Source organism: Rosa rugosa, chromosome 2 (assembly GCF_958449725.1).
Source record: "Rosa rugosa chromosome 2, drRosRugo1.1, whole genome shotgun sequence".
Classification (NCBI taxonomy): Eukaryota; Viridiplantae; Streptophyta; class Magnoliopsida; order Rosales; family Rosaceae; genus Rosa; species Rosa rugosa.
The window spans coordinates 72,094,224-72,121,829 of record NC_084821.1 but is presented as its reverse complement, the minus strand read 5'-3'; the positions used below and the strand labels follow the sequence as shown (position 1 = coordinate 72,121,829).

Sequence of the window (27,606 nt, the reverse complement as noted above, 5' to 3'; positions counted from 1 at the left end):
AATCTCACCACATCAATGGACGTGAGCCAAGCAAAAGAAACCAAACCTTTCAAACGACGGTGCCTGATGCTAGTCCTGTACGGGACCCACACCACCATCAACGATCATTACCGCCCCATGCCTCCCCGCCCAAGCGGGCCCCACGCTAAACTAATCAAAACGCTGCCGTCTCCGACTTTTTCATGCTTTTTCGGCCCATTGCGCTTGGCTTTAGGAACCGCCCCTTCATGCTTTTGGTGGGCCACGTGGGCCATGTTCGTCATGCTTTCCAGGTAGGACGCTCGTGACTCGGGACCCACTCCGAGCCGTCCGATGTTCCCTGCTGGACTACACTCATCGCTCTGATCATGTACCCAGTGCATTACCCATGCTACCCATTGTTATTTTTGCATTGGCTAAACTAAGTAAAGGGCATATCCGTCATTAAGTTGTCCCCTCAAGAATATTGTGGATCTCTAGTATATATATAGTACCTATGTAACAGTCTACGGATTAACTCGGAATTTTGGACGTGAGTTGGTTTTTGGCAAATGATGCCTCGATTCGTGTGATCAGATTGGTTTCTACTGTAAACACGAGATGATGCAATCTGGAAGTTTGTTTGTTTGGTTTGTTTCACTGTTATATCTGTGTTTTTTTGGCGGAATTAAATTTCATTAGATTTAACTTCAATTTGGTTAGGTAAAACTTGTGGTGAAAAAATTACTTGATTAGGGTGTGTTTAAGGTTTAGACTAGAACTGTCAATTAGACCTGTTCATTAGCTTTTAAATTATGGGAGAACAAAGTCTAAAGGCTGGTTAGAGTATTCTTTTGTATCTGAATGATGATGTGGATTAGTTTGTCCATGTTCCTCGTGGATGGGACTGATGAGTCCAGGTTAGTCTTCCTTTGATGAGTGAGTGTAGGTGCTTTACTGGTACTGGTATATTTGGGATTTTTTTGTTTAATTCACTTGGTGCCTTGGTGGTGATGATGACCATGTTACTATATTATTTTTTTATTAGTGAATCTAACATGTTATAGGACACAATAACTCCACTTGAGAATTACTTCGTACATATCAAATTTTTATCTTAGCTCGTAAACTTATTCAAATCATTGATATAATAGTTGTTCTACACTGATCTTTCCATATCATGAGAGATTCTCAACACTTGTAACACAAAAAAGTTAAAATATATCAATTTTTATTAGTTAATTATTGACGCATCTCAATCTCGTATGATATGGCAGCTTTACAGAAGACTCTTAATCCATCACGCATGAGCTCCTCCCAATCAAAATGGGGATGCTATCATATAAGTGGTATTTGTATAATATCTGTTGAATCATAGCTAGTGATAATAATGTATAAAGTAAGACTGGTAAAATAGAAAACTGAAACCACCTAAATTTGTAGCTTTCAACTTTTGATAATATTGATCACTATGATTGAATTTAGTAGGGGAAAAAGAAAGACTTCTCTCTTTCAATCTCTAACCTATCCCTACCAATTTGACAAACCAAAAGAAGAACTGGATGTGGAAGTGAGCTAACTTGTAACTGCAACTTTCGTTTCCTTTTATCATGATTCTAAAAGAAAGGAATCCCGTGACAGTTAATAGTACCATTATTTTGGAACCCCAAGCGTTAATTAGGCAAACATCTTTCCTTTTCCTATGCCTACTTTTTGCATATTCAAGTAAGCAGGCGACTTCTCATCCGGTCCACCTTGTCGAAAGCGGGCCTCCGACTCGGATCAAAGCTTCTGAAGTTTCGCCCACTATGGAATTCGAAGACTGATTGAATCTTACTTCTGCTGCTGAATCTTTAAAGTAGCAGCATCAGATGGTAATCATAATAACCAAAGTAATGGCTTTTCTTTTGACCAAAAGTATCATGTCACAGGAGAAAGCTTCTCTATAAAAAGGGGTTGATCAGAAAAAAGCTTCATGTCTGACAAAACAGACTAGAACCTAGAAAATTTAGAAACACTTGAGTGATTACAAGTTACTACCAGCAAAGTGTTATGAATAATCAGAATAAATTTGAGTGTAAGCTGCTACAGACTAGAGCGATATGTTTCTCAAAAGGTTGCTATATTTTTCATAGCTCAAACTAACTGACTTCACTGCTGGCAGAAGAGGCCGATGAATGGAGCACGGAGCCGAGAACTGTGGCTCAGCCCAGCAACGCTAACTGCCGGATTTCATTCTTTACCAGACAAGTTTCTTTAATACAGCTTCCGCACGATGCTCAAATTTTGGTAAGGCCCAATCGTGCTGGATTATATCAAGACTGTCCTTCTCAGCACCCAAACTCTGATCAATACAAAATCAAATAAGCACCGAAACCAGTTAGATTAGGAGTAGGAGTTAACATGGCATCTGATACATCTACTGTGATTAATCTCTTAAACCTTGAAAGTGTTGCAGAAAACCACTTAGGTTATTACCTTTGATGGATCCATGCCGAACCCACTCATTTGCATCATACGCTGAGTATCATCCATGGCTGCATAAGAAAAGCTTGTGTTAGTACACCAGCCTAATAAACTTCCTACAATTACATGTGTGAACAAACTTCCTAAGCATGTAAAATACCATGATGTAGTGATCATATAAGTTAGCACTAACCATTTTCTTCTCCCAGAATGAGACTGAACAAGCCTCTCAATCCAAACAGATTGAGAAAGTACCTGAGACACGTGACTTTGAGTAATTAGACAGAATCAGATAAACAAACACACAAGAGGTGAAAGATCAATGAGAGTAACTAAGTAATTCCATAATTAAGACATAGGTAAGTACCATGAGCGGCTACTGACATAGCTGACATCAACAGTGCTCAAGTCAATCCCATTCTGCAACATTGACCTGAACCTCTGAGTAAGAGGAAAAGGTATTTTGGCTGCGGAAAAGCAAAAGAAACACTCATAGACGATAACTTAAGCATGTGATATGAATATTTACACTAGTTTTGAGAATAGGACAGTGGTAAACTTTGGAGCAAATACAAGCTACACTATATAACACTATATATTCAATAACCTAAAGAAAATATATGCAAAACCAAGGTGAAAGAACACTGCTGAGGATATAACAGGGTGAAACATAGTCATATAGTTTACTAAATCCAAAATAAATAAGTCATAAATTACACAAGGATCATGAAATTAGCTTAAGAGGTATATAGTAACTAACCTGCTACAAATCCAGAGAAGAAAAAGTTGACCCACGCAAATGTAAGAGTCTGGCCAACAATAAATTAATCATAAGAGTATCAGTTACTATATCTGACAAAATCAAGCCAAACTACAATAATAGATTCTGCAATTTGAAATACCTGGGGTATGATCATAGACAAATTTTTCTTCATCATGTCCATAGCCATGTTGGGATCAGAGAACATCTGCGCCTGTGGATTCTGTGCCTGACCCTTAGGAACAAATAACAACCCATTTTCCTGGCAATATCACAACAACTTGACTTCAGCAATAAGAACTAGAAGACCAGAACCTACTTTCAGCAAAATCACCTTCTTTAAAGAACCCTAAAGGTGTCAACAGCTAAAGCACATAAATTACAGCCGACAGAAGCATTACAGTTACTCACATTCGGCTTCTCGCAGCAAAATCTCATGATTTTAATTGAAAACTATCTCTTAAACTGTTACTCGAAGCTGAATTTTTTCGATAAAAAGATGAGCTTAAGCAACTATTGCTGTGAGCCAAATTACAAAGTTCACAATGCTCAGCTCAACAACACATTAACACTACAAAGTAACAGACATTCTTTTCGGTTTACGATTTGCAGATGAACACATGTAAAACTAGGGTGTTAGGTGCTCAATAAGCAATTAGAGTGAGGATTATAAGCAAACCTCGTTGCTGAAGTAAAATCGGCGAGCACGAAACGACTTGGGAGGTATGAAATTAGCAGAAGCACGCAAATTCCGAGCCCTAATAACCAATTGCCTGAGAATTTCAACTTCACAAAGTTAGATAAACTGTAAATAAGTAATGAATACGAGCATGTAAGCATGTTGAAATTAGGGTTAAGGATACACAGACCCTTCTTTGACGATTTTGGCATCGGGGACTTGGTTGGAGCGCATGAGCTTGGAGACGAAGTATCGGAGGACTCCGATGAGGACCATGACGACCGAGAGAGGGATCAGAACCCAGTCTCTGATCGCCGTGTCTAGCACCAGATCTGCCGCCATTGTTGGAGCTCGGAGCTAAAACGACACCGTCTCTGCTCGTTTCGGGTCTCTCTCTCTCTCTCTCTCAACTAATATCTATTCTAGAGAGTTGTTTTTGATCCCGGTTCAGCCGTCCAGGTAGCAAATGGCTAGAGACGGATTTCGAGGCTGTTTTAGTCATTTTGAATTGTTGGGCTTCTTGTAATGGCCCAAATCTTAATGAGAAGAACTCTGACCCGGTAGATGTATCGGTAATTCATGTTTACAACAATATTGAAAAGAGAATTGGACATCGGGTTAAAATTAGGGATGGATTTGGAGCCATCGGTTCCGTTTTAGGACACTAACCGCTAACTGAATCGATGAATTCGGTTTTTTATTTTTCAAAACTTGAACCGATCACAAAATACAAAAACCGACACTGTCAATTCAGTAAATATTGATACATATAAAATAAATTTTAATAAATTGTTACACCGAGCAAACAAGATGACATATAGTGTACTCTTCTTCCTAGCCTTATCTGAAGTTCCGGTACTTATTGGTAAGTTTTGATCAGAAGTGTTAGATGATGTTTTTTCTGCCTTCGTAACCTTTTTTTTTTTTTTTTTTTTTGTGGAGACACTTGATATCTTTTGGTCTTAAGGAAGAAAAAGAAAAAGAATCTGCTCTGGAGTAACAAAAGTTCATAGGGGTAGAATAACCTCTAGGTATTATTGATCTTGCCAAGTTTTGAGAAAGATGCTTAACTTTTGCTGGTAGTATTTGCTAGGAGAGGTTGCTTCATTCATTCATTTGCTCTAGATAATTAGTTTGGTATCTATTACAAATATGTTGCTAGCTTAATTTGGTTCCAGTCTTATGGCTTTGAGGTCTTGCAATATTACAACCTTGATTCACTGATCATGGCTTTTGTGTCCTTCCCAATCATTACCAATAACATAATATACAGGAATACCATGCAAATTTCACATGTTAATCCTGTCTATACCATCCATAAAAATTCTAAGAAAATTACAGCTAACAATGCCTTTGGTAAATTTCATCCACCATTTTCAGGCCAACCTTTGATTCAAAGAAGGCACAGAGAGTTGTTGATGGTGCCGATATTCTGTGCTAAAAACTCACCAGAAGGTGCAGGCGGAGAAGATCAGCAGGATCCACGAGCTCTCGAAAAACTGCTGAAACTGTACGAAGCCATGAAGAACAAAGATGTTCTCGAGTTATCGGAGGTCATAGCAGATGAACCCGTGTGTGCAGGCAACTTATCCTCAATCATCCAACCCCTTCGAGGAAAAAAGGTAAAGTTGATTAATTTTAATCTTATAGAGCCTTTATTGTAAAAGTTAGTTTCCTTCACCATTTTGTTGGTACTTTTGCAGAAAGTGGTGGATTTTTTCCTAAATCTAATCCGACACCTAGGAACTGAAATTGACTTTATTATAAAACCAACATTGCATGATGGGATGAAAGTTGGTGTTGAGTGGGCTTTAGGTACATCCTTATTCTCAAAACATCGATGATCGATGAGGTTATGGAACCTTTTTCTTCAAGATCGATCAAATCTGATTCCATCTACTTTCTGATATGTTTGGCTACTTATATGCAGGGTGGAGCAAAACGCATACGCCTTTTGGAAAGGGTTTTAGCTACCATATATCCCACCACTACAAGGGGAAAGTGATGATAAAGTGAGTCCAGTTTTGCTTCTGCCTTTGCTTCTGTATTATTTCAAAGATAATCACTACAAACAAGTAACTCGATCAAAGTCGAATAGAACCTAGCTAGGTAAATTTGAACCGATATATTTGTTCGATAAACTCACGTTTGGAGTTCTCTATCTTTTTTTCAGAAATGCAGAGATGTTCGCGGAACCACTCCGGCATATTCCTTCCAGGATGGTACGTTTAGTGTCTATTTTCATGCAAATATCTCACACTAAACCGTTTTTTTTTTTTTTTTGGGTGTGTATCTTAGTAAACTGGATGTCATAACAAGAGAATTTGCATAAAACTGTCTGTTCTGATTTTCACCTCATGATAAAGAGCCTGAACATCTTGTGCAACATTTAGAAGATGCCCGAATTCGATAAACTCATTTGAACCTTTCCTATTACATCTACAGAAAATGATGGAAATTATGACTGCTTTAACGGAGAAGATGGGTTCCAATGCAATATTCAAGGGTGGGGGAAGCAAAGTAGTATTGAGTATCCTCCTTGTGTTCATCATTGCTGCATTTCTAATCACTTTGATGCTCATCTCGCATTAAGTCTTTCACTCGAGGTGCTGCAGATACTAATCTTATGTAATGAAACCATTTGAAATTCTTCCTCCACCGTGTCAGCGGAAAATGGTGAAGAAAGCTCAGACGAATCTGAGATGGAGTTGTAAATATTATTGACTCTGCTTGGTTTGCCAAGTCCAAGCATGGGATAAATGTAAATATTATTGCCTCTGCTTGGTTTGCCAAGTGCAAGCATGGGATAAATGTAACCATTATTCTACAAGGACTGTAAAACTAAAATTCAAACTTGTCCGCGCTTTAAGGCCATGCTGTGGTATGGGTAACCCCAAAAGCAGGATGGGCAGCCTTGGTGTAAAGGAGTACATGCCTGCTTAACATATCACAGTTTGGGGCCGATCATTTTACCATTAGCCAGAAAAAAGGTTACCTTCTAAGAATAAGAACTTCAATACTTTGAAACTGTATGCAAATATATTTACCATTCGATACAGCAAATGAAACAAATCACAGTTAAACCTGTGTTTTCTGCCAAGGAACAAGATACACCAGTTGCAGTTAAAAACTTAAAACTAACACTTCCTGCTATCCGACATATTACAAACAAAGGTCCTTCCAGGCTGTACAGAGCATTTATCATTCTGTGACAGTTTTAAAGGTTAGGAGAAGACCACTACAAAGAACTAAAGACAGGGCAATGGCCGCATACCAAGAAATTTCTTGCGGTGACCAAAGCACACATAAGATTCTAAATATAATCAACCAATACATGTAAAACAGCATATCACCTAGGCTCCTAGCCATGTCAGTGCACCAAAAAGAAAAAAAAGGTTCTGCCCTATCTTCTCTACCATCAGAAGAGACCAGATGGCAAATGTCCCATGCCCTGCAAGAAGACAAACAGAGTTACTTTGGAAAGATCAGGCATACGATAAGCAGAAGAAGCATTTTGGGGAAAGCACCACAACCTAAGCAAATATGCTGGTGCTTTGAGCAAAGACGCTAAAAATCAAATGTAACAGAAAGCACAACTAAAAGAGAAATAACAAAGATTAACCAAATGGAACTTATACTAACCGGTCAAGACTACCACAAATCATGACTGTTTGATGAAATGATAGCGGTCTAACATCTCTTGAACCCCCAGAGCAGATATGCTTTCGCATCCAAGAAGCTCATGGAGCTTTGGATCACATACAATCACCATAGAATTTACAGGATCCTACAGAAAAACAACCAAAGCCACAATCAGTCTCATTTCCAAATGTCTAGGATGAACAGGGAAATCTCAAAACCGACAGGTCATCCTTCATCAATGATAGAAAGGAATGTATTCCCACCTCCAAATTGTTAGCCTTTACATATTCCCAAACAAGTCTTATTGCCTCAGATTTAAGCATCTCCCTCCCTTCCAAACCCAGAAACTTAGCTAGTGCTTCAGATATTGTAACAGTAGAGGAACCAGGTTGAGCGCTATCAGTTTCAGTTGCAGACTCAGCATCTAACTTCACTCGCTTAGCTTGAGTTGGCTCCTCTGCATTTATAAAAGATAAAGATTATTAACTTAAGCAAAGATGTCACGGAATAAAAGGTGTTACAAATTTCACAAAGTTCACATACTTTTAGGTCCAAGGGTTATTATATGCTTGGACAGCAGCTTATTCATCTTGAACATGTCAGTACAATCAGTCTCAAATACCACGCGCAAGGCATCATCACAAATAATCTTTCTCTTATTACTTGGATCTTGGAGGTTGTTTTTCCTTATGTATGCCCAGAGCTGCTTCACAATCTGAAATAAGTAAAACAAAAATTAACACAAACGCACATTGAGATTTATATAAAAACACTTGGCCACATCAATGGACTTGACAAGCAGTATAAATAGAGAATCTTGGTGGATTTGGGAGTAACAACCTCAGTCCTTGGCAAAGCCGGTTCACCAACAACAACCTGAAGCTCAGGTGAGACACCACAGACTTTATTTAAACCCCCAGCCCCACCCTTTCTTTTGGTTCCAGTAGTCGGAGCACTGCAATTTACGCGAGGCATAAACACGGCAAGTCATATATTGACATTACAAATGCTAAATCGCAACATGAAATAAACAGCGAGTCCTTATAGAGCATACAACTACAAAACAACAAGATGAGACTAGAACTGTGAATTAATAACAGGATGATGCTACTTTTGAACTAATTACCCGAGACAGATAATCCTCCATATTTTTATACAAAGATTAATGTGCAGCTGAACAGATGAAAACTAGTTTGATTAGCTACAGTTCTTTAAGCATGCTGGCTGGCTCTTGAACAAACTTTATGGCAAACGTACCACAGCCACGCTCTATTTAATTAGAGTGAGACCGAAGCCATAAGTAAACAGTAAACACTGACCCTTAACGATTTGTGTTTCATATTTGAGGAACCGGGACAAAATTGCAACAGTTTTGACTATTATATGAAAGATGATATGATAGCAGAAAGGTCGAAAATTTCCCATAACAATAATAAGAAATTCTAAATGCTTTTCATACGTTTGTTTCCACATTTGCTACAAAACAATTTTCAAAACTTATGTTATCCGGCTTAATTTAAGCAGACAAAGAAAAGCATTATAATTTAGAACAAGCCAATAACAGGGACATGGAGCAGTAAAATCAGTAAAAATCGTGCAGTAACAAGCAAACTATGCAAATTAATCCACCGTGGTAATCCGCAACGGGTAAAATGAATTCCGTTTGAAATCAAACCTCGTGAATTCGAACAAATTGAAAACCCTAAAAACCACCTTTTCATTTCCGATTTCGAATTGTGAAAATTAAAGGGCAAACCTGTCTTTGGGCGGTTCCGGGGCAACGGCGGTGGCATTCTGGGCGGCGAAGACCTCGAACTTGGGAGGCGGCTGCTGCGGCTGGGCCACCGGATGCCGGAGCTGCTGCTGAGGCGGCTGCTGCGCCTGGAAGGTGTAGGCCTCAGGGGGAGGGCGGGAGTGGGGGTGGAGGGCAAAATGGGAAGGAAATTGTTGGGGGAGGAATGGTGTGGGAGCGAACTGAGGGTGGTGGTGGTAAGGGTTGTGGTGGAGGGCAAAATGGTCTTTTGGTGGGGGCGGTTGGGGTTGTTGTTGTTGTTGTTGGTGCTGGGGATAGGGGCGGAGGAGGAAGCTGATCTGGTCGCGAATGAAGGCAGCCTTGTGGGAGAGGTCCAACCCTAGCTTGGCCTCTAGCTGCTGAACGACGCCGTTTACGGAGGTGACGTTGTTAGGGCCTTGTTGACGGAGCACAGTCTCCACCCCTTCGGCTATTTCTTGGTCCGACACCATCCCTCCTACATAAATATTAAACAGAATAAACCGAAAAAACAAACGCTCTCGTCTCTCTCTCTCTCTCTCTCTCTCAGTCCCCTTCTGCTCTCTCTCTCTCTCTCTGTCTCTATCTCTCTCTTCCTCTCTGTCTCTCTCTACTCTTTTTAACCTCTATCCTCTTTTATAATATTTGAAATGACGAGTCTGTCCCGTTGGTTTTATCCATGGTTCATTGGTCTTATCTGTAATATCAAATTTTTTGAACTTATCCGACGTAGGAAAATTTTATTATGCACCCATGGTGTAAATGAATTAATAGATTCAGTAGATCTCAGCTGTAGATATTTACGGATAATTTTCTTTTCTAATAAAAAAAAAATATACTTGATAAGTTGATATCATCTAGTCGTCTATTTATGTTGGTGCAAGTGCACGTCAATGCACTCTATACTCTCTCGTGTCATAAGGAAATAGATTTTAGGGATTTGATTTCATGGTTTCCTTTTTGAAATTTGTATAATTCAGCATGTAATATTTATTATGGATGACAACTCATTTGATACGAAATTAATAATTACCGAATATAAATTAATAATTCAAAATTTTACTAACATAAGGCCGATCCTTTACAATTTACTCTAAAAAAAAGTAATAAATGTTGGTGTAAATACACGTTGGTGCACTGAATACTTTGTTTCTTTAATGTGTCAGAAAGAAGTGAAAGAACATATTTTAGGGATTTGATTTTATGTTTTCATAGTTTCCTTTTTGAAATTTTTATAATTCAGCATGTAAAATTTATTATGAATAACAACTCATTGGATACGACATTAATAATTACCAAATATAAATTAATAATTTAAATATTTACTAACATAAGGCCGATATCTTTACAATTTATGCCAAAAAAGAGTAATAACATGGCTCGCACTATAGTGTTTGGAAGAGAAGTTTATTTATGTGATTAGAGGATAGGCCTAATGACCTAATTAACTCGTAAATAGCAACTATAAAGATTATTGGCTCCTATTTATGATGAGGATTTTGGTATTAATTTATTCTCGTTGTATGAGTTGTCAGATATATTGAAGATCACTTTCCTCTCTAAAAAAAAAAAGAGGAAATGAATTTAAAGTGTACTAATGTGCACTTACACCAATAGAAATTGACGACTAGATAAGATTATGTGATTCTTTTGTTATTCATGGTAGAATTGATTCGAACTTGCATTCAGTTTGAACTTGGACTAATCTAATTCGAAATCAGTAACATATCCACCATATTGGTCTATATCATTTCTATCCATCGAAGAGAAAATAGTAATTTTCCTTTTTGTTGCAATCCAATCCTTAGATAACAAGTTAACAACCTTAAAAAGACAAAAGGTAAATATTCATAATGTAAAGTTGCAGTGTTTTTATTCTTTTTGTTTTCACTTTCAAATTAAAGATAAAGATAAAGAGGTGAATAGAAAAGGAAATTGAATACTTTTGATTATGACCGGTGTAGCTAAGTGTATTACCAATAATACCCTGGCCGGAATCTGCAAATTTGGCGTCTCTGTTTTTTTATCAAGTTTGGTGTGATTTCTTGTTGTGACTTGGAAGTACGAAGGATTGGATAGGGATTGGTGTGGTTTGGTCAACCACTACTGTAGAACATTGTCGCTAGATCTTGGGGTCAAGAAAGTAATTACAATAATAATCTGCAAGACTAGTCGTGTTTCACCCTGCTTGCCAGTTGCCACCAACCTAGAGTTTATGTGATTCTTAAGCTACCACCTTTTCAGTGGTTTTGTATTAATATATGTGTTATCTAGGATTAATGCATTATTACGTTACAAGCAATGTTTAACCACACCTAGCTCTCTTGATCGACACTTGTGGATGCGTAAAACGCAAGTGACTAGGTGAGAGGCCAATGCAAGTAATGTAAGCCAATAGAGACGTGTTAATTGGTGAAATATCACAATATTTTTACACATTTCGCCGCTAACTTAGTTCTCATATTATACGTACACTTCGGGTATGTAATACATATGAAAAGCTATGTCAAACATTACATAAGCAGTAATTAGTGCATGAGGGTTGTAGTAAATCATTATCAATAAGTTTGTTATTTATAAAGTTCTGACGAAACTAATTGATTATCAATTGAGAACATGATCGAGTATGATAAGTATAAACATGAATCTCTCTACGAGCGGTTTATAAATTCAAATCTTTTTGCCAGTGTCAAATTGTTATGGCTTAAGCATGCTGAAAAACTTGAACCTCTTGTTAGGATCGGTTCACAAATGAACCTTTGTGTGAAGGCATTTAATTACTCCAATTTGATGATTTCTACCAAAGATATAATGATTTTTTGTTGTTGTTGTTTTAGTCACATTGCTTTGACATATCATATTGAACCCACGACTTTGTGTTATTACTTATAAATTCAACTTTGAAATAGTTGGTATTGTGGCACAAATTAGTCAAGTTTTGGAGAAAATATACATTTGTAAACATTGAGGTTAGATTCTTGGACAACATCTAAGAGACTTTTACGTTCAATATTAATTCATGCTATGTTTCAGATTGCTTCTTCAATAACGCTTTTGTCATGAAACACTCATACCATAAGCAATTTTAGTAGAATTGTGTAGAGATCTTTCATAAAGATAAGCATTTTAGGTCAAAGCACTTGAAAGCACGTGCAAATGAACCCTCTTCATTCTAGAAGGCTATATCGTTACCAAATAATCAAGTGAAATTATCCATCTACTAATCTCATGACTGGCTTAATGATCCGTTGTTCAATACAACAAGACAACTTCTAGCTTTCGTTGGGGATGCTCTTGGCTCCCTCCCTCATGGATTATTTACGTAATCTTCGTATCAATAATATCCTTTGAGCCTCCACAACCTGATAAAAGTAAATTTCACTGTTGCTTGCTAATAGGTCATTCACCTCTCCTCAAGTCATTTATGAACACAATGATCTCCCAATGCCGCATCTCATGCTAATATTCTTGATATTCGTAATTTTAGTTTTCTTAGAGACTTCTCTATTTAAATCGTTATTAAAAAAAAAAAACCCACAATACAAGCAACCCGAGATTTCTGGGTGGGCAAGCGGGTTGGGGCCAACCCGACTTCTACCCCTCAAAACATTGTAGCGGAGAGTGAAATGCGAAGACAATGGCGCTGCTTCTCAACCTAAGCTCGCCGTCCCCAACCTCATTCCAGTCGACTCGTCACCTCCCCACCACCACTCGCTCCCGCCAAAATGAAGCTGCCCAAGAATGGTCGTCTCTGCTCCACAACCTCAAGTCCCACGGCAGATTCTCTTGCCTCTTCTCAGGCAATCGCAGAGAGGTCATAAACTTCGTAATCCCAATTATCTTAGTTGCTCATTATTATGTTAAGCTCAGTTTCCATGGGTAGTTTGCAAGTTGTTGATTTAGTCGGAAATGAAAAAAAATATACTTCGAATTGAGCAATTAGCTTAGTGGAAGAGAAGGAGGAGAATGAATAAACCGGGTTTGAGGGTTTAGTAATGATAGAGAGCAATTCGGTTAGCTTTGTCGCATTGAATGTAGGATGTAGTGATGAGGTTGAAGAAAATTTCACTTCTCTTTCGAGATTTTTTCGATTGCATTGTGGCATCTGCATCTTCTTTGCCGTGCTGTTTGAGATTTGCATTTTTCAGTTATATTTGGGGGGATAGTATTGAGTAGATCAAAACATTGTCTGTTCTTTCGCTGGTTGGGAGATTCAGTATCAGGGACTTCTTCACATTTTGAATCTATAAATTGTAGCTTGAGCTTTTAATGTGTTGGCGAACTTTAAAACACTACTTGTTAAACTTAAACCTGCAAGTCATTTGCTTTACTGAAAAGTACAGAGGACAATTAGGCAGGTAACATATGTCGTTCTACCATGTGCACGGAATGCCTGAACCTATTCGTTTTTTTTTTTCCCAATCTTCATAATAACATGGATTTGATACACAAGCAATAAACGGTAGTTCTTCTTAACTCGCAGAAGCCTTATCTAAACCATTTGATACACAACTTGGATTTTGCCTGATAATGTAGGATTCATCAAGTATGATACTATGATTAGCGTGGCTGTTGTATAACTCAATCAATTTGTTCTAGGTATAGGGCCACAAATAAGGTATAAACGTACACATGCTTATACCCATTGAGACAGATATTGTTATCTATCAGATACAAGTTATTGAAAGTAGTTGATTTGGCTCTTGGTCCCTTATTTCATCTCATTCTGAATGCAATATTATAGTTTAAATGCAGGTTTCTTTACCCTGAATGAATTTAACTCTGCTACTTCTATGGTTACAGGACCAAGCACGGAAAGCATTAGAAGGTGCCCTGGGTGGAAAGAAAGATGAATTTGAGAAATGGGACAAAGAGATTAAGAAAAGAGAGGAGGTGGGTGGAGGCAGTAATGGTGGTGGAGGGGGCTGGATTGGGTGGGGCAGACGCTTGGGGTGGTCCAATGGTGACGATTTCTGGCAAGAAGCACAACAAGCAAGTCTTGCTGTCTTAGGCATTCTTGTGATGGTAAGAAGTCTCCTTATTCTATTGTTACTTCAATCCGGTACCATTTTGTTGTAAATATATACTCTCTCGCACTGTCTAATAATTTCGTTCTTCCTCTTTTTAGTATCTCATTGTTGTGAAAGGAGAGCTGATGCTTGCTGTCGTCTTCAATCCACTGTTGTATGCCTTGCGAGGGACAAGAAACGGGTTCACTTTCATTACTGACAAAATCTTAAGGAGGACAGATGATCATGCTTATATTGATAGTATCTCGAAGGAAGAAGCATATAGTCATGTATCCGCTAAAGAGAGTGTTGTGAAAAAATGGGGAAGTGATTGACACTTTTGTCCCAGGTTCGAGATCCCATCCAACATACACTGAGAATTGGTCACTATTTTTTGTATCCTATGTCTTCTGTATGAAGTTCAGAAATATGTTTGAACTGCTAGCTGCTAGCAATTGTTCAACGTAGAGATTTTATGTGCTATCTTTGCAGTCCCTAACATTCTGCTGTCCTGGTTATGCTGATTTGTGGATATTAAGGACCACAAATTCCAAATCTTAAATCACTATAGGTTTCAAATACTTCATGTCATAGTCTCCTCCATAAATAGGCAGCAGTGACAGACTATCAGATCATGAAGCCAACTATGGAGGCACGTGATTCAAACACTGATGGGGAACCATGCTAAAATTGTGATTGTTGTCATTGACTACTATTATTGCCACTGGCAGACTGGCTTTCACAATCATCTGAGCTGTAATTTCCTGGTATAAAGTTATAAACACTTCCGAGCAGATAGCCATCACTGTTTACGAATTACAGTTGCGACTCGTGACTATCGAGCAGTTAAGAACCAGGCATGCTCAAGAAACTGATCCAAGCCCCAGGTCTCTGACGTTATGACCGTCTCTCAAACCATAAGAGGGACAAGTTCAGGGTGATGGTACCATTGACCAACTCCATTATTGCTTTTGATTATGGGGTTGTTTGATTAGCTGGTAGTTTCCCCTTTCAATAATCCTCAACAATAATTTAGCAGACAGGCAATCCATGATTAAAGGCTTACCCCTTAAAGCTTAACCCGGCAAATAAAATACAAATTACATATCATGCAGGAATACATATTCTCTGGAAAATGCACCTTGGATCCCCATAAACCCTAATGACCCAGTTATGGAAAAAAGCAAGAGTATTATATTATCCATAATCAGATCAAAGTTACAGGCCCTAAACCCAAAAAAGAAAACATATAAGAAGGGGTCAAAGTTTTTCTTTGGTCCACCCAATGTTTTAGGTTAGAGAAGCTGTCTCATCTGATATGTTCAAAAATTGAAAAGCGCTCTCTCCTCCTCGAATCTTGGTCTTCGTGGAAGCTAGTGCAGCAATAGTGACCCTCCACGATTTCGCCACCAATGTTTCTTTCTATTTTCTCTCTCTTAATTTCGGATCACCACACGACCAATTCTTCAAAATCTTCCTAAACCCTACCCTCCTCTTATTTTTTTGGTGTTGGGTTTTCTTTGTTTGACCCCATAGTCTCTTCCTTTCTTGTTACACTAATTTTCTCTTATCTGCGTCTCTCTCTTTTTGGTTGTTTTCATCACTCAGATTCTCCAAGTGGGTTTTTGGCGTCTTGTTTTTGCTTTCTTTCTTCCCATTTTGTGCAAATTACAGTTCTCTGCTTGGTCATTGGGTTTAGATCGATTGTCTGTGAGCCTCAGAAACTTTAGTCATTATTGAACTTGTATGCTTGGTGGTTTGTTCGAGTTTTGAAAACATGGGTGATGGAGAAGACGAGAAAAAAGAGGAAGTTTCAGAGACGAAGAACAAGGGTGAGCCTAGTGCAGGAGGGATGGCTAGACCACCCAGTGACGGTTCCTTGTGTGTGACAGAGGATGAGGATGATGATGATGATGAAGTAGCAAAGAAAATCGCGTTGGGCCCTCAGTGCACTCTCAAAGAACACATCCAGAAGGATGCGGTTTGTATCTCTCCTCTTTTTCACCTCATTACTGTTATGGCCTTGTGACTTTTGTTTTTTGTGTAATGTTGTTTCTTTATGGTTATTATTCGAGGTTTTAGGATGATGAGAGCTTAAGGAGGTGGAAGGAACAGCTTCTTGGGGCTGTCGATGTCAATGCTGTTGGAGGTAATCATTTTAATCAGCCAAAATTGTCTTCCTTTGTCAATGGACAAATGAAGCAGAAAGATGTTTGAATTTTGAATAATACCATTCGGTTTACTGCTTAGGTTCCAAGCTTTTTGTTACTTCACACTATTTCTTTGGATTGAGATTATATTATCTCTCGCAATGTATATTCTTGTCCCTTGGCGTGAATCAGAAGTCAAACTTGTTCCATGCTCTAAAAGATTTTAGTTTTCGATAATTTTTTTGGTTCATCACGCATGACTGTATCAAGTAAAAACCCAATAAAGTCTTGTCATTAGATATCAATTCAGTTTCTACTCACTACAGTTGAATCTTTGGAATTAGGCAGGTATCTTCAACATGCGGTATAATAGATGTTTGTAATGTTACCTAGCTGCCTGAATGTTTCGCTTATATGCTGCTAGAACAGATGCAAGTTTTATTTTTTTCTGATGGAAGAAGTTCGTGCTTTTGTGTTTCTGCAGAATCTCTCGAACCAGAGGTTAAGATCCTGAGCCTTGCAATTAAATCGCCTGAAAGATCTGATATATTTCTTCCTATTCCGGAGGACGGAAAGCCTAACGGCTTGTGGTTCACTTTGAAAGAAGGTAGCAAATACAGCCTTGAATTTACGTTCCAGGTCAGCAATAACATTGTTTCAGGTCTCAAATACACCAACACAGTCTGGAAAACTGCTGTGAAGGGTAATGTTTCTTTCTTTCTCCCCACATTTTTGTAATTTTAAACATAAGGATTGTATCAAATGCTAGGATTAGATAGATGTTTTGCTTATCATGGATCCTTGTTGCAGTTGATAGCACAAAAGAGATGCTTGGAACCTTTAGTCCACAGTTGGAGCCTTATACACATGTTTTGCCTGAGGACACAACCCCATCTGGTATGTTTGCTAGGGGAGCTTATTCAGCTAGAAGCAAGGTAAGCTTCCATACCAGCTGATTTACATAAGCATACCTAGAAATGTGACAATGGGGATATGGGCAATAAAACTGGCAGATTTTGCATACTTATGCGTCTATTCCTAATATAACATAAATCATCAGGCCATGAAAGAATGAAAACTCTTTAAGAATGTACTCTCATATTTAATCATGATCTCCACTCACTCTCACATGTAGTTGAGAAACTGCAATAATTCCTGGTATGAAAATGGAAAGAGTTAGTGTCTGAGGAATGTACCAGGCATTAGTACAGAATAATTGTACACCAATGCATGATCAAACCGAATGTTTCTAGGCCCATGTGCATCATCAACTTTATATTTGGAATTCAAATTTGTGGTCCAACCCAGTGTATTGACATCAGATCTTGCCAATAATTGCTTCACGCTTTTGGTTTAATCTTATTGATTTACTTTCCTCTTTTCTTTGTCTCTGTGTTCCAGTTTCTTGATGATGACAACACATGCTACTTGGAGATCAATTACACCTTTGATATTAGGAAAGACTGGGCAGCAGCGTAAACGGCTTTTTTGATAGTTCATTGTTTTTCAAGGCTGAAATCTGCTTCAGTATAAAAATCATGTCAAATTCTTCATTAACTTTCAATCCTGTCCGAGGCTGGGGATCGACTTAAACAACGATGAGAGGATGATACGTGCTTTGAAAAAGAGGGAAAGGGAAAAGTTGAAAAGAAAAGGCTATTGTTTTACTAGCTAGATATTTGGTCAATAAAACTGAGCTTTGCTTGTTTGATAGATCAGAACACACTTTTTCTCTGTGATGGATTATTGTCTAATTGATTGCTTGCCATATTTTCTCATGTTAATTGAAGCTTTAACCAATTGCCATGGGTATTTTCAATATTCTTATGGAGAATTTAAATTTGAAAGCAGTACAGATGTAGTGGTAATAGTGCTATATATCCTTTCTGAGTTTCTGTTCTCTTTCTCCTCCATTAATGCACTTGTTCAAACATTGAGGTTTTGAATTGTGTATGAATCTCAAGTATAACAAGAAGGCGTATTATTTTTTTTTTTTTGAACAAAGAAGGCGTATTATTGTGGTAATATGGTTTTGTACTTTTGTAAGTGTCATGGAGGCACCCGTGAAATGCAATGTTAAACACGAAGTTTTTCTTCTTGAAATTCTCTCTACCGTAAACTTATCAATTATAGAACACGACTTTTCAAAGGTGTTTCAATTGACAAAACAACAAAACCTTGAACAAAATAAATTTTATTGTTTTCTAACTTTAAACAATCGTAAAATAAATTGGTGTCATATTTTTTTAGTTTCATCAGTTCGAGAAGTGCTTAAAAATCCAACTTCAAAAGTAAAAAAAATTCAATGAGAAAATAAGAACATGCAATTTTGACCAAAAATCGTGTGCTATAGTCCACAGTTTTTGATGAAAAATCATGGTGTTGTAATTTTTTTTTTTTTTTGTTTTTCACTTTTAAGTTAGGGGGGGGGGGGGTGTTGTTTCCATAACACAATTTTAGCCAAAAAATCGTGTTTTATAGCCCACGCAACACAATTCTTCCATTATTCACACAAAAAAAAAAAAAAACACAATTCTTCCACATCGGTTAATAATGGGCCAAGACAATTGTTCATTGGGCTCATTTAACACCGGCCCAACCTTAAGGCGATTGATTCTGGAAGGGTCCAATCTGCTTCTCTTCTATGTCTTCCTTTCCTATACAATTGCCCATAGAAGAAAGGCGCTCTCATTCTCTCACGTTTGTCCAGCAACTGCAAAATCCACACTGGTTCAGGTACTCACTCTACCATCTTCTCCAATCGAATTTTCATTTCAAATTAAGCTTTCCTGCTCAAGCTTCATATGTATGTGCTGTTGTTCTTCACTGATTTCGTTCTCGATTTCGTTTCGCTTTCCCGCCTGTTCTCTGCAACCAAACGCCGCCTTATGCTTCTCTCCCTGCTCTTAAAATCGAAACGGCATCATTTAGGTTTTCATTCTCTTATGGTTGTGGTCATCGTCGTTTTCGTGTTTAATGCGTTTAGAACTGCTTTGCTTATTTTCCGTTGATTGCTTGCTTTCTAGGGTTTCAGAGATTTAACTGTTTAACTTTGCCCTAAATTGATGTATTATTGTTTGAATTGCTGAGTGAGCTCGGTTTGTGTAAATTTCGGCAGTGAGATTTGAATTGAGGCAAGAGAATGAGTTCGAAGAGAGAGCATGAAGATAATGGTGGTGGGGGTATTGAAGGGGAAGGGAGTTTATTGGAGGCAAAGAGGCAGAAAGTGAGTGAGGAAGTATCTCCCGACTCCTCGCCGCCTGCCTCCCTTCTTCCTGGTTTTAATTATGGGGACGAGGATGAGGAGGAGAGAAGGGCACCTGTTAATGGAGGGGGTGATGGTAAGGAGCTACAGGCTGGAAAAAATGGGGTTCGAGTTGAAGAAGAAGAAGAAGAGGATGATGGTGAACAAGGACTTTATCAAGGACACAAGAGCCGCGAAATTGAAGTTAGGAGGGATTGCCCATATCTTGATGCTGTTAATCGCCAGGTATATACCTCTGCATAACTGTTGCAATGTTGTACTCAAGCTCGTCTATATGTTGCATATGCGGAAGTATCCTTGGCATTGGTATTGATTTCTTGGTTTTGCCTTGAACAGGTTTTGGATTTTGATTTTGAGAAGTTTTGCTCGCTTTCTCTATCAAATTTGAACGTGTATGCATGCTTGGTTTGTGGGAAGTATTACCAAGGAAGAGGAAGGAAGTCCCACGCATATACTCATAGCCTTGAAGCAGGACACCATGTGTATATCAATCTTCGAACAGAGAAGGTTTATTGCCTTCCTGATGGATATGAAATTAGTGACCCATCATTGGATGACATTCGACATGTTCTGAACCCAAGGTTTGCTTATTTTGGTGTATTGTTTGTACTTCCACCTTCTCTTTCCCTTGCATCTTGTCTTTTCTTTCACTTTATGTCTTATCTCAGGGAAGTGTGTGCAAACCTGCATCTTAAGTCGATAAGCTTGAATAGTGATGCTTATTAGTCATGTGAGTGCACTAAAGATGCTCAATAGGCTGTAGATTTCTCTTTTGATAGATTTACTTGCAATTGATAGTAAATAATTGATAGATTTCTCTTTTTTCTTCTCACTAATTGGTAGTAAGAGTTATATAGTTACTATTGCTTTCTTATCATCTACCAAATTGGTTTTTGTCTCTTTTTCGTAGCCTTACTTTGTAATCCTTTTTAAGTGTGGATGGTAAACAAATACTTCTTAATTCTCTGTGTATAGGTTTACTGAGGAACAGGTTGAGCAGATTGACAAAAACAAGCAGTGGTCAAGGACCCTTGATGGTTCTGATTACCTTCCTGGAATGGTATTGCCTTTTTTTTTTCTTTTTTCTTTTTTTCTCTCCGTACTTTCAGAAGTACCAAATTAGGTGTCTGTTGCTACTGCTGGTAGTTCACATATGTTTGGTATTAATTATTAATTTCTAATTGGCTTGGTCAATACTAGAGAGTTTGTACTATAGTAAGCTACTTGTGGTTTAGTTGCAGAAGAATGAATTGTATTCATTGTCAAATATGCAATTGGATATGCTGACTCTATGAAGAGCTTAGCCAGTAATTAGGATTGTGATAAGAGTTACTCCTGGTTTTCATAGGATATTTAAGGGAGTAAGAAGGCACCAGTCAGAATGATAACATGATTCTGAAATGTAGTATTAAGTGGGGTGCAGTAGTCTTACATTAATGAATTTTTTATGTTCTATCAGATTCTCTCTTCTGGTGTTAGAGAGAATGATTTTGGGGTTGTGTCGGAATCCACGTTAGTATGGGATCCATTTTGTGACTGATCTCTATGATGGATGTACTTCAATTATTCATTCCAACTTACATGTAGAAGATGTCAATCTTGATTCTAATTAGTATGTCCTCTGCTACAGGTGGGGCTAAATAACATTAAGGAGACTGATTTTGTGAATGTCACTATTCAATCCTTAATGAGAGTTATGCCTTTAAGAAACTTTTTTCTTATCCCAAAGAACTATCAACATTGCAAGTCTCCGCTTGTTCATCGATTTGGGGAGCTTACAAGAAAGATATGGCATGCACGCAACTTTAAAGGACAGGTTTGACCTTGTTGGCTTCATATTCATGTCTCTAGGTATTCCTATTAAACATGGAAGGTCACATGTTTTAAATCTTCAATGTCTGCAGGTGAGCCCGCATGAGTTCCTGCAGGCAGTTATGAAAGCCAGTAAGAAACGGTTTCGAATAGGAGCTCAGTCTGACCCTGTTGAGTTCATGTCATGGATGCTCAATACACTTCATGCAGATCTTAAAACTAAGAAGAATACCAGCATCATTTATGACTGCTTTCAGGTTTGTTTTTCTCCTTCATCTATTGCACTGTTGTCTTGAAATTCTAACCTGCAATGTTTGATAAAACCACATTCATAATCTTCTGTGCTGATAGGGGGAACTAGAGGTTGTCAAGGAGACCCACAAGAATACAGATGGAGGAACTGAATACAAGGGCCTTGTCACAGAAACTTACAGAATGCCTTTCTTAATGCTTGGATTGGATTTGCCCCCACCACCTCTTTTTAAAGATGTGATGGAGAAAAACATCATACCACAGGTAAGCATATCATTTTGATATGCGTTAAATGCTCATTGTAATCAAATTTCAATATTTATAATAGAGATAATATAAAAAAGCTTCTTTGTAGCCTCAAAATGTCCTAAAATTTCCATGTCTAATTAACTTTTCTTTCCGCTTTGGAGTTGGGGAGAAGGATTTCCCTCTAAGGTAACATATTTGTAAGTTGGTTGTTGAACATATATGACTTCAAATATTTAGAGTTTTCTACTGGTAGTATGGATACCTTTGTAGAACTAATTGTTTTAGATCAAATTCCATGATTGTACAGCATAGGTATTGGCTATTCTGTGCTCATAGTTATGTTTCTGAATGGATTAGAGTTGCTTTTTGAACCAAAATACAAAATGGATTTTTTTTTAAAAAAAAAAAAATTTAAATTTATGGGTAAAACTAAATAGTGGATTTTAGATTTGCTTTCTGCTCCTCTTCATTCACACTTACTTAAGGTTCAATTGCCATAAAAGCAGAAGCATCAAGTTCTGGTCCTCCACTTCTTTGAATATCAAAATGAATCTTGAACTGATGCAAAAATTTGCTCTTATGAAGGGAGCATTATGAATTCTGTTTGCAGAATGGTTTTACATATATTTATAATGGACTGGGAACTGACTGCATGATCCAGGGAGCATTATGAATTCTGTTTGCAAAATGGTTTTACATATATTTATAATGGACTGGGAACTGACTGCATGATCCAGGTCCCGCTGTTCAACATTTTGAAGAAATTTGATGGTGAGACTGTTACTGAAATTGTCCGGCCTCGCATAGCAAGGACGAGGTATCGCGTTACTAGATTACCACGGTATCTAATTCTGCACATGCAACGATTCACAAAGAACAACTTCTTTGTGGAGAAGAATCCTACTCTAGGTGAGATCATACGTTCCTGGGAAATTCTGTATTTGAACAATCTTTTAGGTCTTCTAATGTCACATGGGCTTCATTTGACGATGGAAAACCTTTTGCAGTCAACTTTCCTGTGAAGAACCTGGAATTGAGAGATTACATTCCTTTGCCAACCCCCAAGGAGAATGAGAGATTGCGTTCAAAGTATGATTTGATTGCCAATATTGTTCATGATGGTAAACCTGGTGAAGGGTCCTACAGAGTATTTGTACAGCGAAAGTCAGAAGAACTATGGTAACTCTTCATCTTTATTTGCATTTATTATAAGAAAAGACTAATAAATACAACTATAGGAATCTAGTCTAACATATTGCAATGTTATCAGGTATGAGATGCAGGATCTTCATGTCTCAGAAACACTTCCTCAGATGGTTGCTCTTTCCGAGGCTTATATGCAGATATATGAGCAGCAACAGTAAGATTGGAGAGACGGAAGAGAGGGAATCATTTTTATTTTAAGTTCAATGTAATATCCGGTAGGGCTTTAGTAAGCCGTTTGATGCTGATTTGTTCTAAAAATCAATTAGAAAATCTTTACTTATATAGCTTGTATTTGCCAGCAGACAATGTCACTGAGAGCTGATATATGAATTTTGAGGGCAGCACTTTTTACTCTTAACGAAATACAAAGTTCTTTTGTTGTTGAGCTTGCTAGTCTAAAAGTGCAAAAGAAATCGTACAATATTTTTTCATTTCTGGCTTGTTATGAATTTATTGGATAACTCGGTGCTGGTTATCTCAATTGTTAGTGGTGTTGTGATTACATTGTACGCCGGTTTAGAGCAAGATGCACTAGGAATTTTGAGTTGGTCATTTTTGACCCAGACTTGCAAACCAGTGGCTGCAGAATTAGTGGATTCAAAGTTGGAAGGGCGATGGTTTGGAAAATAAGGATGAGGAATTATATGTCAATGAGTGATGTCAAGAACTCACGGATTTGAAAGAGTAGAGCAAATGCAATACAGGGTGGAAGGCTTTCATGAAGGTAGGTAGTTTCCTTTGCTGTATGTGAATACAGAGGCCAAAGTCGTGTTTAGATTTGATTCCATTTTGTTGGTCTCCACTGATATTTTCGTTGCTTTTGGTTAGGACTAAATTCTGATTCATATGTCAAATAGTGTTCTTGGTTGATACGGCAAAGGCCTGGACGGCCCCTTATTAATAGCCAGTCGTTCCAGACTCAACTTTAGCTTCACAACTCCAAAAAAATATCTCCCATTTGAAGCTATCATCTTCTCTGGCTCTCTGCTTTCTTTACTTATCTGGTCAAACATCCAAACTGCCAGACTGATCTCAGGTCAAGTTATCCGAATTTTCGATGCATTTACTGATCGTGTCGCCATTTTGGATCCATAAGATCTAATAGCAAAGTGATCGAGATTGAGATCTAGTTCATCTGGGAGAAAATGATGATGGAGCTAGGTGAGATGGGAAGCTTCATCAAGGTATGGCTCTTAGTTTTCTTATCTCTATGCTACTGCTATGTATTACCAAAGTTTGTGCCAAAAGGAGTTCCAAGACTCTTGTGTATACTTCCAATTGTGTGCCTCTTTCTAGACCTTCCTCTTCACTTGGCCTCCATACATCTTGGAGGCACCACTGCTTTCTTCATTGCTTGGCTTGCCAACTTCAAGCTCTTGCTTTTCGCTTTCGGAAAAGGCCCTTTATCTTCCGACCCTTCAATCTCTCTTCCCCGTTTCATCGCCGTCGCTTGCTTGCCGATCAAGATCCAACAAAACCCAGTTCCAAAATCCCATGACCAAAATGGCCACAACAAAGAAAAGCCATTTCCAGGAATGCCCAAAAAGGGCCAAAAATCCCTCATAAATTACGCAACCAAGGGCCTACTTTTGGGTTTGTTGGTACGAGTATATAACTACAGTGAGCATATTCATCCAAAGCTCCTATGGGTCATGTATTGCTTCCACATTTATTTTGCATTGGAAATCATCCTGGTTGTAGTTGCATCTGTGGTTCGACTTGTCATGGGACTCGAACTCGAGCCACAGTTCAATGAACCATACCTTGCATCTTCGCTCCAAGACTTTTGGGGCCGAAGGTGGAACATCATGGTCACCAGCATTCTCCGCCCCTCCGTATACGAGCCTGTTCTCACAGTGGCAACACGTGTAGTGGGGCGCAAATGGGCCCCTCTACCGGCCGTAATGGGGACTTTTGTGGTGTCGGCAATCATGCACGAGCTCATATTCTACTACCTTGGGCGTATGAGTCCCACATGGGAAGTTACCTGGTTCTTTCTCCTCCACGGGGTGTGTTTGGTGGTTGAGATCGCCGTCAAGAAGACAGTTGCTTCACGAAGGTTCCAGTTGCCTAGGCTGATATCGGGACCGTTGACGGTTGCATTTGTGACGGCCACCGTGTTCTGGCTCTTCTTGCCTGCACTGCTCCGGTGTAAGGCGGATGTGAGGGCGTTGGAGGAGTACGCCGCCGCCGGCACATTTGTGAAGAATGTAGGTCGTGCTTTCATTTCTAACGTGATGAAATCCACGACATAGCTTAAATTTTGACACAAGTAGCATAGAAAACAAGCACACACGAGAGTACCTAACCAGCTGGCTCGCCTACATGTATGCCTTTCTTAATCTGATTTTGATATATTCAAATAATCTTCAAATTTCTTCTCAATTTATGAGTGTGTTAGTCTCACTATAGTTATATGCTTTTTGTGAGAAAGACGTTTCAATTTAAGTCTGCTACTCTTCCCCAATTAACGAGATTGACATACATATGATATTGACTAGAACAAAGCTATTGACCAAGAAAAGCTATTGCCGATGGTGATCGAATATGGCCTCTTCGGAGATATGAAGACTCAATACCAAAAGATTATGTTTTGCGGATGTTGAGCCTACGATAGAGGAAAATTTCAAAAATTAAAATAATGTTAACTAGTTTTAACATATTTCGGAATGACATAGTATTTTTTAAGTGCTTTATGACACATACCAGCATGTCAAATCATGAAAGTATAACAAGTTGTCATGTTTATTAATCTCATCATTGGTAATTCATGTTCATTAGAATGTCTTCTAATAGATGAAATACTGCATGCACATCGTAAGAGCAAGTGCACCGCATCAGGCAAAGGCAAAAGCAAAATGAGAGGTTTTGCCTCCTAATTATGCACTATTCATTGATTTTGCTTTTGCCTTTCATGTTTTTGGTGGACCCCTAAAAGGCAAGACTTTTACTTCTCAATCATCTTCTGCAAAGTTCATTGTTGTGAAATTTTAATTTAAACTCGCAAGCGCACGAATCGTCGTTAGTATAGTGTGCAAGTACGAGGTCGTTCAACTGAGGATTGATAATCAATTTAAATCCAAACTTAATTAATCCAAACACAAAAACACATAAACAATCAAACTAAAGAAGATACGGTTTTAAGGTTTTCGACTAAACAAATAATGTGAAAATTAAAGACAGAAAGAAAGAAACAAATAATGATAAAACCTAGGGTTTCAGAATCAACCACTAACAATCTTATTTATGTTTCAATGCAATTAACAAATTATTTTGTTTATCTAGATGATAATTCCCGTATCTAAGTCCTTCTCAGGTACTCTAGACCATAGTTTTCCTTAAGTGTATGATGCTTTCCCTCTTGGGTAAAGATCTTATATCCTAACTATGCAGTTTATCCTTCTCAGGTATAAATTTAACATGCAAGACTCATTACGCTTTAGAAAACAAGGGAATCAAGCAAACCATTAGTCTTTCTCAAGTAATAATTTAATTTACCACACTTAATCACAAGAAGCTAATCAAATTATATTGCATCTCTGCTTCAAATTTATCTTCCAATTACTATATGCAAAGTCCTAAGGTGATCAATCAAAGAACTTAAACATAAAGCATCAATTCAAATAGTGATTAAGCATTCATCATAAAAAAAAACTATAAATCCATCAATAAAACATCAAAACACATGAACAATCATGCTAAGGCATCATCCTAACCCTAGAAAAAGTTTAACAAAAGATAACTAAGTAAAACATAGGAAAAACATAAAAAGAATGGAAAGGAAAATAAATGGAAGATGGATGAGTCGTCTCCGCTCCTTAGGCATTTTCAATGTGCTCCAAGACTCCCTTCTCATGTAAATTTATGCTCCCTTATATAGGGAAGATTTCTGCTCATCTTTGGCTTCATGTTTCCTTGTAAAACTTGGGTTTAGATTCCTTTCTTCATTTGGAATGGGAAAACCTTGAAATATCTCTTGTAGAAGTAGGAATAAGTTCATCATTGAATCCTCATTTGAATTAACTTCCTTGAAACATTAGGATTGGCGATCTTGTGCTACGGAACTTGAGTTCTCCACGAATTGTTGTAAATTCCCGAGCAGATTTCCTGTCCGACCTATCTTCACTCAAATAATCATAACTTTCTCCAGAAGTATCGAAATTGAGATCCGTAAAATTCTACAGAAAGTAGACATCCGTAGATTTCCATGCATATAAGGCTCATTGTTTGATTCGATCCGACCATTTCCCAGTAATTCGACGAAGTTGGGTGTTCTGCACAGATAGATTCCCAGTCTCAGATTGCACATTGCCTTTCAATCCTACTTAGCTCATTCTAGCTTCTTTTCTTCTTTCTACGAAACAAACCTACTTTTAAATGAATCATA

General features: G+C 38.1%; 7 protein-coding genes across 9 annotated transcripts; 5 read left to right on the top strand and 2 right to left on the bottom strand.

Moving 5' to 3' along the window:
- Window positions 1-1,914: 1,914 nt before the first annotated feature.
- Window positions 1,915-4,316, bottom strand: LOC133733639 (uncharacterized). The gene is made up of 8 exons (XM_062161290.1): window positions 4,054-4,316; window positions 3,864-3,957; window positions 3,327-3,446; window positions 3,185-3,233; window positions 2,792-2,891; window positions 2,618-2,679; window positions 2,437-2,495; window positions 1,915-2,302 (listed from the first exon to the last, which is right to left on the bottom strand). Exons 1-8 carry the CDS (start codon window positions 4,203-4,205, stop codon window positions 2,198-2,200), a joined length of 741 nt encoding a protein of 246 aa, XP_062017274.1. The 5' UTR covers window positions 4,206-4,316; the 3' UTR covers window positions 1,915-2,197.
- A 700-nt stretch (window positions 4,317-5,016) lies between these two features.
- LOC133729986 (uncharacterized) lies at window positions 5,017-6,641 on the top strand. Its single transcript, XM_062157610.1, has 5 exons — window positions 5,017-5,485; window positions 5,567-5,678; window positions 5,794-5,875; window positions 6,037-6,085; window positions 6,309-6,641. The coding sequence occupies exons 1-5, from the start codon at window positions 5,090-5,092 to the stop codon at window positions 6,453-6,455; spliced, it is 786 nt and encodes a 261-aa protein (XP_062013594.1). The 5' UTR covers window positions 5,017-5,089; the 3' UTR covers window positions 6,456-6,641.
- A 239-nt stretch (window positions 6,642-6,880) lies between these two features.
- LOC133729985 (uncharacterized) lies at window positions 6,881-9,877 on the bottom strand. Its single transcript, XM_062157609.1, has 6 exons — window positions 9,262-9,877; window positions 8,346-8,460; window positions 8,049-8,220; window positions 7,769-7,962; window positions 7,506-7,650; window positions 6,881-7,314 (listed from the first exon to the last, which is right to left on the bottom strand). Exons 1-5 carry the CDS (start codon window positions 9,747-9,749, stop codon window positions 7,525-7,527), a joined length of 1,095 nt encoding a protein of 364 aa, XP_062013593.1. The 5' UTR covers window positions 9,750-9,877; the 3' UTR covers window positions 6,881-7,314; window positions 7,506-7,524.
- Window positions 9,878-12,852: 2,975 nt separating this feature from the next.
- LOC133729984 (uncharacterized) lies at window positions 12,853-14,768 on the top strand. Its single transcript, XM_062157608.1, has 3 exons — window positions 12,853-13,090; window positions 14,080-14,301; window positions 14,405-14,768. The coding sequence occupies exons 1-3, from the start codon at window positions 12,914-12,916 to the stop codon at window positions 14,618-14,620; spliced, it is 615 nt and encodes a 204-aa protein (XP_062013592.1). The 5' UTR covers window positions 12,853-12,913; the 3' UTR covers window positions 14,621-14,768.
- A 737-nt stretch (window positions 14,769-15,505) lies between these two features.
- Window positions 15,506-18,247, top strand: LOC133729983 (rho GDP-dissociation inhibitor 1-like). The gene is made up of 5 exons (XM_062157607.1): window positions 15,506-16,266; window positions 16,368-16,434; window positions 16,920-17,138; window positions 17,246-17,370; window positions 17,837-18,247. The coding sequence occupies exons 1-5, from the start codon at window positions 16,063-16,065 to the stop codon at window positions 17,912-17,914; spliced, it is 693 nt and encodes a 230-aa protein (XP_062013591.1). The 5' UTR covers window positions 15,506-16,062; the 3' UTR covers window positions 17,915-18,247.
- Window positions 18,248-19,058: 811 nt separating this feature from the next.
- LOC133729981 (uncharacterized) lies at window positions 19,059-23,604 on the top strand. 3 transcript variants are annotated; one of them, XM_062157603.1, is made up of 10 exons: window positions 19,059-19,171; window positions 19,554-19,925; window positions 20,037-20,281; window positions 20,676-20,760; window positions 21,331-21,516; window positions 21,605-21,769; window positions 21,864-22,028; window positions 22,751-22,922; window positions 23,021-23,192; window positions 23,284-23,604. In XM_062157603.1, exons 2-10 carry the CDS (start codon window positions 19,578-19,580, stop codon window positions 23,375-23,377), a joined length of 1,632 nt encoding a protein of 543 aa, XP_062013587.1. In that variant the 5' UTR covers window positions 19,059-19,171; window positions 19,554-19,577; the 3' UTR covers window positions 23,378-23,604. The 3 variants fall into 3 exon arrangements, with proteins under 3 accessions (XP_062013587.1, XP_062013589.1, XP_062013588.1); XM_062157605.1 differs by lacking the exons at window positions 19,059-19,171; window positions 19,554-19,925 and having other exon boundaries at window positions 20,263-20,281; window positions 20,692-20,760; XM_062157604.1 differs by lacking the exons at window positions 19,059-19,171; window positions 19,554-19,925; window positions 20,037-20,281 and adding an exon at window positions 20,288-20,430.
- Window positions 23,605-23,799: 195 nt separating this feature from the next.
- LOC133729982 (acyl-CoA--sterol O-acyltransferase 1-like) lies at window positions 23,800-25,604 on the top strand. The gene is made up of 2 exons (XM_062157606.1): window positions 23,800-23,943; window positions 24,048-25,604. The coding sequence occupies exon 2, from the start codon at window positions 24,365-24,367 to the stop codon at window positions 25,472-25,474; it is 1,110 nt and encodes a 369-aa protein (XP_062013590.1). The 5' UTR covers window positions 23,800-23,943; window positions 24,048-24,364; the 3' UTR covers window positions 25,475-25,604.
- The last annotated feature ends 2,002 nt before the right edge of the window (window positions 25,605-27,606 follow it).